The sequence below is a fragment of the Rattus rattus genome, chromosome 11, assembly GCF_011064425.1.
Source record: "Rattus rattus isolate New Zealand chromosome 11, Rrattus_CSIRO_v1, whole genome shotgun sequence".
Classification (NCBI taxonomy): Eukaryota; Metazoa; Chordata; class Mammalia; order Rodentia; family Muridae; genus Rattus; species Rattus rattus.
In genome coordinates this window covers 60,215,783-60,228,941 of record NC_046164.1, presented here as the reverse complement: position 1 = coordinate 60,228,941, position 13,159 = coordinate 60,215,783, and the positions used below count along the sequence as shown (strand labels likewise).

Below are 13,159 nucleotides of genomic sequence, written 5' to 3'. Positions count from 1 at the left end.
CCTCCCCACTCCCATAGACTCATGTGTTTGAACAGTTTTGTGGGAGCCAGGGCATGGAATGTAGTGGTTTGAATATGCTTGGTTCATGGAGTGGCACTATTAGGTGTTGCCTTGTTGGAGGAAGTGTGTCATTGTGTGGTTGGGCTTTGAGACCCTTCTCCTAGCTGCCTGGAATACAGTCTGCTCCTGACTTCCTTTGAATGAAGATGTAGAACTCTCAGCTCCACCAATGCCATGCCTGTCTGGATGCTGACATTCTTCCTGTCATGATAGTGGACTGAATCACAGAATCTCTAAGCCAGCCCCAATTAACTGTTTTTGTTGTTGTTGTTGTTGTTTTTAATAAGAGTTGCCTTGGTCATGGTGTCCCTTCACAGCAATGGAAATCCTAACTAAGGTAGTACCTTTGGGTTGCTTCCTGAAGGTAATGGAGTTGTGTTATACAAAGAACAAGTAGGGCATATCTTTATAATTTCCTTGCTTGCTGCCAAGTGATAGAAAAACCTTTCTTTAAACCTTTGCTGTAAACTTGGTATTTGTTATGAAATTCTGAGCCTTCGAGCACATTTCTTGTAAATAGCTGATCAATTACCATGTGCTATAGGGCCTGGTAGAACTGTATGAAATCTGATATGAGCTAAATACAATGGATGGTTTCTATTTCTGATTACTTGTTGTAGTTGAATACATAGCGAAGTTAATTCTGAATCCTCCAGAATAAAGTCAGCATTTTCAATATGTAAAACAACACTTTCTGTATACTGAGCATCAGTAACTTTATTAAGAGATTTAGGAAAATCTAATAATAACGTAAAAACGGCACACAGCTCTGATATTTTAATTGAGTCATAAGGGCTTTGAGTCACTTTATTTTTCCTGATTTATAGTTTCCTGATTTATATGCATCATTATAAAATGTAGGGTCTCGAGAAATGGGGCCATTTTTACAATATGTGGGAGAATCCAATTAGTTCTTTTTATAAACTGAAGTTACTTGCTTTGGGGATATTTGTCATTAATCTCTCTCTCTCAAAAAATTACTGTAAGCTTTTTGCCACTGTTCATTTTCTGCCCCTATGAGGCAATTTCAGCCTTAGTAAAAGGTACCACAACTTTATTAGGAATTCCTGCTTATTGATGAAGTTTTTCCTTTCCTTTCAGAATCAATTCAGAAGCCTTTTATACATATATCTTTGACTTTTTATTTTGTGGTGTGCTAAAAATATCCATTATAAGATATTATATCTCTCTGCATAAGAATTCCTATGGGAGACTGAGTAGAAGGCATAATAACTAAAATATAATCAAACTTTGGATCCAATTGATCCACATGAGAATCCTGTAATTTCTTTTCTACCTGAACCAATTCTCTCTCAGCCTCAGCTGATAATTTTCTTGGACTATTTAAGTCCTTAACACCTTGTATGATTTGAAATAAATTACTTAGCTCTTGAGTAGTTAATCCAATTATAAGCCATAGCCAGTTAGTATCTCCAAGCAATAATTGAATATCATTAAGAGTTTGTAATTGATTTTTCCTGATTTGTACTCTCTATGGTTAAATTTTCTGTAAATGTATCTTATATTCTAGATAATTGATAGAAGCTCCTCTTTGTATTTTTTCAGGAATAGTTTTTAATCCCTAGCAAAGCAAAATTCTTTTTACTTTGTCAAACATTTTTTCCCTAGAGTATCTGTGTCTGAATTGTCCAGTAGGATGTCATCCATATAATGATAAATTTTGGATTGAGGAATCTGTTTATGAATTATTTCTAATGCTGTTGTATCAAATATTGACACAGTGCTGGACTATTTAACATTCCTTGTTGGAAGAACTTTCCAGTGATACCTTTTAATATGTTGAGCAACATTATAAGTAGGCACTGTGAAGACAAAGTTTTCTTTACTCTGTTCTTGTAAAGGTATAATAAGAAGCAGTCTTTTAAATCAATCATTATATAGATCATCCCTTAGGTAATAAAGAAAACACAGGAATTCTAGGCTGTAAAGAACCCATTGGCTGAATCATACTATTTATGGCTCTTAAATCTGTTAACAGTCTCTATTTTCCAGATTTCCTTTTAATGACAAATATAGGACAATTCCAAGGACTGGTTGATTCTTTGATATGTTGGGCATTTAGCTGCTCCTGTACTAGCTGTCCTAGCTCCTGTAATTTTTCTGATGTCAAAGGCCATTCTTTCCACTCACACAGATTTGTCAGTTAACCATTTTAGAGGTAGGTTGGTTGGTGTCTTTGAAAGACCAACAGCTGTTGTGTCCTGCTTATGTGCAACCTGAATGGTCTGTGACTGTTCTTAACAATGCATTTCAATATTTTTCTCAGAAACATTATTTTATCGTTTGTTTCTGAGATTGGAGGAATGCTTATCTCTCTCTTCCATTGCTGCAACAAATCATGTCCCCATAAATTCATGGCTATATTGGCCACATATGGCTTTAATTTTCCTATTTGTCCTTTTGGCCCTATTCACCCATCTTGCACTTTGTTTCACCAGAGATTAAGTTTCAATCCCTAGAAGTTGAATATTTACTTCCTGAAGAGAGCAATCCAGATGCCAATATTTTGGTGAAATTATTGTTACGTCTGCTCCTGTGTCTACTAAATCTTCAATTTCAATGTCATTTATTTGTATTTTTAGCTTTGGTCTCTGATCATTTATAGCAGTTTGCCAAAATATTTTTTTGTCTCTCCCGAATTTTTTGTTTTATCTCCTGAAGAAGCTGTACTGACCTTGATTACATTCAGAGCAGTGTTGTTTTTAACATCAGGTACTAAATCATACATATATATATATATGTACATATATACATATATATAAATCATATATATATTATTTACATTCCAAATATTGCTCCCATTCTGGTCCTCCCTCACGGAGTTCCTCCCTTCCCCCTTTCACCTCTCAGAGGACAGCTCCCCTATTCAACTCCCAGCCCCTGTACCAAGTCTCTACAGGATTAGGCACATCCCTCCCACTGAGGCTAGATGTGGCAGCCCTCTGCTACATAAGTGTCAGGGGCCTTGAACGAGCCCTTGTTTGCCTTTTGGTTGGTGACTCAGTCTCTGGAAGCTCCCAGAAGTCCATGTTATTTGCTCTGTGGACCAGTTTCCTGACACTGACCTGGAATGACTGAATCCAATTTAATATGAGGCGGGGCTACAGGAGGCCCCTTAGGGTGTTTCCCAGTAGCAAAGACATACCTTGCTTGTCCTTTATTGATCTGCATTCATAGTCCAGTGTAGGCCTATGCTGTACCTTCTGCATACTCCAAAAATCTGGGGCCTTCTTTATGAATTTATCTCTAGAAAAATAACATTGTTTCTTGGAATGTCTTACCTACAGTCTCTTTACATATGACTTGTTTGCCATAATTAAAACATCTGTCATTTGGGATTTCTTAAAACTGTTAGAAATTATTTCTCCTATCAAAGTAGCATCATAAACATGAGATCCAATATTGCCATATTTCTAATCCATTCATTTATTGGTGCTGATATTGCCTTGAAAAACCTAATCACCCTTTTGTATTCTGAATTAGCATTTTCAAAAGCCAAAGATTTGATTAATATTTGTCTGACTTCCAAATCTGATACTATTCTATTTATAGCTGAAGTCAATCTTTGCAAAAAAAAAAGTGAAGGTTTATTTTGGGCCTTGCATAATTTTAGTAAATGACATAGCTCTCTTTCCTGATTCTTCAACATAAACAGAAACCCTAAAATAATGTCCTTTCTGATAACATTTTGGAAGTCACCAAGGAGTATTTCATTCTGATATAATTTTCTTTTTTTATGATACGCCTGACTTAATGTTTTACTTTCTGAATTTTGTGCAAATTTTTACATTAAGAGTAAGAATTCTAAATTTCTCCAGTAGCTCTTTCTGGTTATTTCATGAATGTAGTATGCTTTCCAATGTTTCTGGGAATATCATAGAGTCTTTGACAGTTTTATGTTAAGCTTTGGTGTTGGAGGTTCCTCAAATGTGTAGTGATTTTTAGTTGAAAGTCTACATTAAGTTCAAATGACTGTAAGTTGTGTCATAATGAGCAGAGTTTGTAGTCTTTGGATCTCACTGTAGCAAACAGTTAAATGTTGAGTTAATTTTTTACTGTTCATCTTTTCTGGATGTGTTAGGCATGTCTAGGTATATACACTCATAAAGCCAGGTAGAAAATGCATGCAGGCTCACAACGTTCTTAATACTGGTATTCTCAGGTGTCTTGTCCTCAGCATAGCTTTGGTACTGTCTTTCAGTTCTCAGATTTGTTTGGTTCAGTTTCTCCAGAAAATCAGCCTTCTGTAATTTGCTAGAAGGAGTTAGTTGCCCGGTTAAAGTTAGGCAAAAAATATTTTCAAAAAACGCCCCTGCTTTTAATGTTGCTCATTTCTACTTTCAGTTGTCCCTTTAGTCTTTCAATGTTGTGGAAAGCAGTACTTGTCTTCTATATTTGTAGACTTTTTTCTTTTTCTAAACACTCATCTTTGTTATTTTTAAATTGTATGCGTTTGTGTCTGTGTCTGTGTCTGTGCACAAGAAGACATTGTATCCCTTGGAGACAGTTTACAGGAGGCTGTTAGCCACTGGACATAGGTGAGAAACCAGACAAAGGTTGTTCGTCAGAGTGCTCATCACCAGACGGCCATCTCCCTAGCTCCTTGTAGACTTTTTCTGCTGTGAAAACTAAATGAGCTTAGCTGCTGGAAAACTGCTACATACACTTTTTTCCCTAAAAGAACTCTAAACTGACCTTTTCCTCTATAAAGAAAATAAGTACACTAAAAGCCCACAAATAAGGATCAATAAAACACAACCACTTCTATGTACAACTGAGGACAGCATTGTGAAAATTAGAAACGATTGTTAATGTAGATTATTTTGGGACAGTACCATGTCTCTTCAATAAAGTCTCTGTTCTGCAATTAGGCCTACTTTTTAACCCTTCAACAATTCTATCTTTGGGGCAACTATGCATGCACTTTTCTTACTAATAATTAAGTATTTAATGACATCAAGCCAAACACAATGCTATTCGATTTGTCTTAGTCGGGTTTCTATTCCTGCACGAACATCATGACCAAGAAGCAAACTGGGGAGGAAAGGGTTTATTCAACTTGCACTTCCTCATTGCTATTCATCACCAAAGGAAGTCAGGACTGGAACTCAAGCAGGTCAGGAAGCAGGAGCTGATGCAGAGGCCATGGAGGGATTTTACTTACTGGCTTGCTTTCTTATAGAACCCGAGACCACCAGCCCAGGTATGGTGCCACCCAAAATGGGCTGGGTCCTTCCCCCTTGATCACTAATTGAGAAAATGCCTTACAGCTGTATCTCCTGGAGGCATTTCCTCAAGGGAGGTTTCTTCTCTGTGATAACTCCAGCATATTCACAGGGTTTCCAGTTAACATAGAAGCCAGTGAAATCTGATTTTTAGATAACTGTTTTTTTTTTTTTGTTATATCTCCCTTATGTCATCATTTGCATGACAATCTATTGTGGGGGCTATTTGTGGAACCACCAGAGGTATAAATAATGACATTGAGTCTTTTATATAATTTAAAGGTTAGGCCTTTTGCTGAGGGTGGGAGTTCGAATCAGTGTGAAATCAGAGTCTCAGGTAAGGGTGCAGGTGGAAGCTGACAGGTGACTCAATGTTGTTCTGAAGCTGCATTTGGAGACAGCCTTCAGGTTCACTTCTTTTCAAGTCTCTCTCTCTCTCTCTCTCTCTCTCTCTCTCTCTCTCTCTCTCTCTGAGTTCACCTCAGCCTTTTATTGGTTACACATCTCCTTTTTATACGATAATACATAATCAAAAGCCTTCTCATTATTTTCCTCAAACTCATTATTTTCCTGAAAACTCCATGTAACTATGTCACCAGAAAGCACAATGCACACACAAAGTCACAGTTCAGTGTCTGCAAAAACAAGTTATACATTAATGTTTAACTCTCAAAAAAAGTCTTCAAATTGCAGGTCATCTGGGCAAAAACTTGTGGTTACAGCATTAGCATGAGAACAGAAAGGATAATGTTAACATTTTTAGCTTGTCTATTCCTCCAATTTATTGAGCTCATCCTAGTATCTATTTCTACAATGATTTTCAAGCTCTTTTTCATATGCAATATTAATTCCTCTTGCAGCTTCCCCCAGGGCTCCTTCACAAACCTGAATTCTATCTCTTAGAACTAACTGTACCCTAGTTCCCTTAGGCAGGTGATGACAGGGGGTAAAGTCAGTATGTTCCAATCTTCCTGGGAAGGTTGGTTCACGAATCCTATGACTCCCTTGTGGGGTCCAAATTCTTCAACACACTCTTTATCTTTTATATTATACATATATCTTCCAGTTTTCCCCAGCCATATTTCTGGATCAAACCTTCTATTATTGGAGATCTCTTCTTGTGGGGGCTCTCGCCATTGCTCACTAATCCAGTAGATCAACCATTTCTTCCTCTATCTTGTCTCTCATACTTTTTATGCACATCTCTATCCTTAGTGACCTAGGCCCAATGTTCCTTTCCCTTGGGGATCTTCATTTCTCTTAGCTACTAAAACTTCAGGTCTCTCAAAAACATTTCCTGCTTCAAATATTTCCTGGTACAATTTGATCATCATGAGTTGGATAAAACTTCCCAGAGAACAATTAAGGCAGTCAGCCTCCACATCCAGAAATCCCTTATCCCCCTATGCCTGGGTTGACTGCTTGAATGGCCAGAGCCAGAACAGTTTGTTCCAAAGACACATCAGAGCCATTTCTTTCTCTAGTAATGCCCTAAATCCCTTTCCCAGGACATTTTACCAGAGTTGTATTTGAGGACAAATATGGTATAGAAAAAGGCAAAACAGACAAACATACAAGAAAAAGCAACATCATCTGTATACTAGAAATCCAGGGATGCATTATTCAGGTTGATAGTGCTCCATAGCCCAAACTGTGTCATTTAGTCATGTACCTTACAGCCTTCTGCTGGGCCACGGTTTAAACTTAACCCAATTATTCTAGCCTATAACTTGCCATGAGGCTATATCTTTCTGGTCCTTTCTATTCCCCTCCTTGTCTGTTTTCAATTCTGTCATATCTACTTTGGTCCCCCTGCATCACTCTCTCTGCCTGGAAGTCCCACCCTCCTCCTTCCTGCCCTAGCTATTGGCTGCAGATCTTCCTTACAACTCATCAGCAGCAAGACAAGCTCAGACATATCTCTAGATTGTCTTTAGGTAGGTGAGGAAAGGATGAATATTTACAAAATAGAAAGCCTGGTGATGGGCTATAGAAATGACAACACCAAAACCCTGCCAGTAGTTAGCTCTCTGCCAGTATAGAATCAACAACTGAAAATACAGCGACACACCTTAAATACAATGTGAGAAAAAGTCATTCCCAACAACAGTCAAACTGATTTGTGTGTACTGTATTTTCTCCCCTAAACATTTTAGCTTTAAGCCACTACGAAGTCAACTTCACATCATAGGAATCTAGGGTCCAACATCTAACATACTTAATTAAATTTCCCCAAGAAATGCCTTTGGTTGAGGCCAACGTTATTAGCCTTAAATTAATAAAAGAATGTTGATTCTTTACGTAGTTGTTGTTCCCTTATTCATGTCAATAGAGTAAATACTCTGCCAAAATGTTAGCTTATTAAAGGTATAATTGTAAAAGCCCTATATGGTCTCATTGGTGGAAGTTTATACCCTTGTACCCTTCCTGAAGTGTTCACAAAGGGAAGTTGTTTTTATTGGACTACTGTCTGATTAACACACTATAAAACAATTGGTGTTAGATTGTCGAGTCCTGATGCACAGCGTAGATGGGAATGTAATATTTGGCATATCCAAGCCTCACTCTCCACCCCTAACATAGAAATGGCAAACCCTACCTACTCCTTAGTTTACTAACTTCATGGATCTAACTAGGTATAGCATTTTGGCTGGTTTGCTGGGAACTGCTTTAATCTTGTTAGGCCAAGCAAGATAATGATCTACTGGAAGACTACTGGTTAAATATGGCCTAACTGCAAGCAATCCCAGGATTCGCATGTCACATTGCAATCATCTAAGTTTTCTCACATAACTTGCTCCAATTTGAGTCAACGTACAATTCTAGTCCAGTCTTCCTGCTAGGTTGTTATTTTTACATTATTTACTATTATTATTATTATTATTATTATTATTATTATTATTATTATTATATCCCAAATCAGACATTCTTTTTCCTTATCTCATTGACATGCTCTCAGCTCATGAGAGATAGTAGGCAGTTAGTGAAATATCATTGAGGTCTACTCGTCCTGACTTTCTTCTTGGTCTTACTCCCATGTGAGGGTTGTAACCAATTACAACCATGTGAAGGTTTCACTATTGTAACCAATGCAAAAAGCCCAACCAATTACATACAATTATTAAACTTTATTTTTAGATGTGAGTCACAATAGGAAATTTCCCTGGACAAGACCTATGTGTTGGGATCAAGGCTGATTCAAGGCTCTCAGCATCCCTGATGAAAGAACAAAGGGAATATTAGTTCTGTGTCCTTGTCTAGGAGCAGACTTGGCAGGGTCTGTTCTGCTGCTGGGGCTAGAGCCTCTAAGGAGTTAAGGCTTTAGCTCCAGGGAACTGACTCCCTCCAGCCCCCTGTACAGACTAGAGTTATTACTCCCAATGCTTGGTCTGTGATAGACTTGAGATAGCCTATATATTCCTTAAGTAATATTGCTTGTACAAGATCTCCTAATCCTAAATTTTCTTTGGTTCTCTCTTCCAGGAAGAATGACCTGCTGGTTCCAGTTACTACCATTTGTATTCCTCCAGGGTATGTCTTTTCCCTTTTCAGGAAACAGATGATATTAAGCCATGATGATGAACTTCTACAATCCAAGATTATCTGGACTGCTTCAACAAAAGACTATTGATTGCCATTAATAAAGATGAAACATCTTGAAATGCATTATGGATGTTACCTAGTTGGAAAGCCCTGTTATTTCATCCCCATGAGAACTATATTCTCTATATTATATATGTTCTTCGAATATGGTATAATTCCCCTTTATCCTAAATGTAGTGAATACATTTAATCAGATGCTAACATAGGGAAAATGTGAGAGTGGTGAATTATCATTCCAACACCCATGCCTCTGACAACACACGAATAAGCAAAAGCTAAAGGCTTTGTTTTGTACAGCCGAGGATGAAAATTCACAAACAAATGTGACCCTAATGGAATGAGACATTTTCTTCAAGACTATTTCTTTTCTAAAGATACCAAGACACTATCACAGGTTCTGTATAGATATGGACAGTGTATCTATTAACTGTGTTCAATACTTAGGAAATCTAGAATGTACCTAAGGAAAATAGGATCTATCTCATTTGTTGAGGACAAATGGCCACCCTTTGTTTAGCATGTACATAGCTGTTGGTTTGTTCAGCTGCCAGTGTTGGGGAAAAGTTTCCTTTGAAGTGAATTTAAAACAACGCATCCATGATCAAGGTACTTTTATATACAGAGACATATAGACACTATGGATACATAGGCATCAACATTGCTTCAGATCTATACCTATACCAACCTCACCTTTTCTGAAAAGGGGAAAAAGGTTTCTTTAACTCTAAAGTTAAAAAAAAAAACTTCACAAACCATCTAAAAAACCAAGTTCTGACATATTATTATACTGATAGTATGATATTGTTTGAAACCAACAATCACCATGAACATCTCTTCTTAAAATGCACTCCTTTATCCTTTAGACAGGACTAAACAGCTCAGTGTTCTTTACTCTCCTATAACTTGCTAAATTTTACAGAATTAAGATTCTGATACTGTTTCAGTTTTACTTATTTTTGTGCTCAATGCAGGGAATACAAAAAAAAAAACAGAACAAGATGAAGATATATATTTTTAACAACCTGTTTCAATTTACATGCTCAGTTTTCCAGAATCACACATAAATTTTAGGATATATGAAACAGTCCTATGCATTTTCTGTATGTTGATATCTGTTTTGACTCAAACAAACATAGTAGGACACATTTATAAGGGCGTATACCATCCTTACTTAGCCTCCCCCACCCCCACAAAAAGGAAAGAAAACCGATCTACTTAAAAAACAACACTACTAATGAAGCTCTTAATTTAAAATCAATATAGTTTCATAGGAAGTGTCTTTGAAATTAGACGATTTCTGAAATGTTTGCAATGAATGTTGGAAGTGCATAAAGTTCTGTTCCAGGAAACTAATAGAGGTAAAACACTTTGACCATTTTGCAATTAATACTGAAAACACTAGTTCTGGTGAAAGTTGGTTCATTCCATAATTTGAATACATTTATTTGAAAAAGTCTTGATAGCAAAATTTACAAGATACATTCCAACCGAAGTCTATTTGAATCTAGGGTATGATCTTACAGGGCTTATTAGCTAGGAGACAGTGTGGCGGAGGCCTGCGCTTACTTCATAAAGTAATTGGAAGTACCTTTACTAGGCTTGGAGTAGAGTAAGCTAGGTTTGAAACCACACCCCGACAAGAAACAAGAACCTTCAATGGGTGTCATACGAACATATCGGCTCTTTGTATAATTATTAGGTGATTATTAGGTAATAATTCTATTACCTCCCTAAAAATAATATCTGACAGGGCATGCTCAAATCCTACATTTTCTTTAGTTGGATGACGACATCTTTGGGTTATTAAGTATTCAGTAGTATTTTAGCTAATCAGGGAATATTATTTGGTTGAGAAGGCACCCATTTCCCAAATGTAGGTTGTATGATTTACTTTGTAGTCCTTAAGTTTTTTTTGTCTTTATTCATGCATAATGGTTCTGCCTGCCTGCATGTATGTACCACACGCAACGCTGATACCCAAGGGAGTCAGAAGAGCATTGGATCTTCTAGAACTGGAATTACAGACACTTATAAGCCGCCACGTGAATGCTGGGAATTGAACCTGATTCTCTGCCATAACAAACAATCTTAACCACTGAGCCATGACTCTAGTCCCCTGAACCCTTCTCTAAATACAGAACACCACTATCAAAGCAAATACTGCCTTTTCTAGAGAAGTAGTTAGGAGTTTGTTAACTGCTTTCTAGAGATGAGTGTAGGAAAAAGTAGTGTCAAAAAAATTCAGTGCAGGCTGCATCCTTAACTCCATTTATCAGGCAGTCACAGTAACAAGAGGAAACATAAGAGTCAGGGAAATGATTTAGAAATTCACATTTGGGGATGGCTTTCCTCAGTGTTCATCTTAGCTGTTTAACAGTAAACTGCAGTGCTCCATTTAAAGTAGCATGATCTCTAGAGAGCTGACTGAGACTTTTAAGGGGCTTTTGAACAGGTGAGACTCTACAAGAGGCCAGAGGAGGTGATTCAAGAATTGGTTCCAGTTTGGGGACCCAATGGGAAAGTCATAAGACTCTTGTAGTTTAAGGACTGGATTATTTTGACTTGTTTTAAGAGTTCAACATAATATAACCAGGAATCCCGACCTAAAAGTTTTTAAATTACAGAATACTTTAAAAGGTTCTTAACCGAGCTCGAGGCCTGACTCCCCTTCCTCATAGCGTGCACTGCCAGCGAAACGCTGTGCCTTGGTTTCTCCCTTGTGAGTACTTTCCAGATGTTAGCCATCTTCATTACCGGAATAAAAGCATTTTATTGAATAAAAAAAAAAGGTTCTTGACCTGGCATGCAGGACTCCCAAGAGGTGTTACACTGGGCACCATGGGGTTACTCACTTACCAGTGAACTCCTTCAAACCTGGTTACCCCAAAAGAACCCTGATCTAGGCAAGCTGATTCTCTTAGTGGTCTCAACTGGTAGTGATTCCACATGGAAGCACTGTGCTTGGTTTGGCTGGCAGTGATACTATTTCTACTTGACAATTAAAAGTCAGTTGTTTTGGTTGTCTGCAGGTAGAGATACTTTGTAGTAGTTGTTTTCTGCTAAACTGTCAATAACACCTGGTATTCAAAGTTCTGATGCTTCCCAGAGATAATTCCATGTCCTTTGAAATGGCGTTTCAGCAATCTGGTATGATAGCTTCAACATGTGAATAAAACTAGAGACATAATGTTAAGGACTCAATGTACTAGGTAACATTACTATGTATCTTACTTTGGGGCTTTGGAGAAAATGGATCCTGGGCCCTGCCTCTGACTCTGAAGTGCTGGGATCAAAGGCCAGTTCTACCACACAAAGGCCTGATTTCCCTCTTATGGAGTAAAGATACTTTTGCTGTTGTGAATAGCTTTTACAATCACAAAACTGTCCAAGAGTTTGAGCTATTTTATTTCTTTGTTGATTTCTGGACAAGTTGGTCTCATCACCCCAAATTATTTGCATAAGGGCACACCCCTTATGCCCCAAACTCTAAATAAAGGGGTTATCTTTTTGCCTTTAGATGTGTCTGTTGGGATGTTTCAGGGAACCTGTCCTGGTAGTGGAATTGTTGATTCTTGTAGTGATATCTGAAATAGTAGTCATGTGATCAACTTTTCATAAACACTTGGGATGTGGGGGAAGCATAAATGTTTACCAGCTCTTTCTAAAGGAAAACACATTAAATGTAACTCTAGAGGCAAATCAAATAAAGGTAAGCTCTTTGTTTTTTTTTCCTTACAAAGCTCTAAATACTATTTAACAGAGCAAAATAGAATGTTATTTTCAAGTAAGGGTTACCTAAGGGGGGGGGGGAAGTAACTTCTTTGCAATTAGTATGTGTCAGAAGCCATCTAGGAAAGGCTATAGCAAACAAACAAGTTTCTGGGAATGGTCCACCATTTTGCATGGCTTCAGTGGGTGGGTTCTGGGATGCAAGGTCCTCAGAGACTTCATCCCAGGATTGTTTCTCAACATTGCTATACCTTTCCTGCCTTCACTACGTAGGCTCATGATTCCTGGGCATCAGCCCACCCTATGGGGCAAATATCCTGCAGATCAACATGAAAATCCATTTTCGTGTAGTAATTTTGTGTAGATGAATTGATAATTTCATTATTCCTGATAATTTTCTAGACCTAAGTTGATACAAGTAATTTTAAACCCCCTGTAGAATAAAAGTTGCAAATGGAGCACTATAAACCTTTATGTGTCAAGGGCTAATTGCATTAGGAAAATAAAACAGGCTTGTAACA

At 37.6% G+C, this 13,159-nt stretch overlaps 1 protein-coding gene across 1 annotated transcript; it reads right to left on the bottom strand.

Annotated features, from left to right (window-relative positions):
* Positions 1 to 10,968: 10,968 nt before the first annotated feature.
* Dcaf16 (DDB1 and CUL4 associated factor 16) lies at positions 10,969 to 11,422 on the bottom strand (the record flags this gene model as incomplete). The annotated part of the gene is given in 2 exon segments (XM_032916106.1): positions 10,969 to 11,148; positions 11,150 to 11,422. Coding segments are annotated over 2 exon segments (384 nt in total), but the record flags the coding sequence as incomplete, so codon positions are not given.
* Positions 11,423 to 13,159: the final 1,737 nt, after the last annotated feature.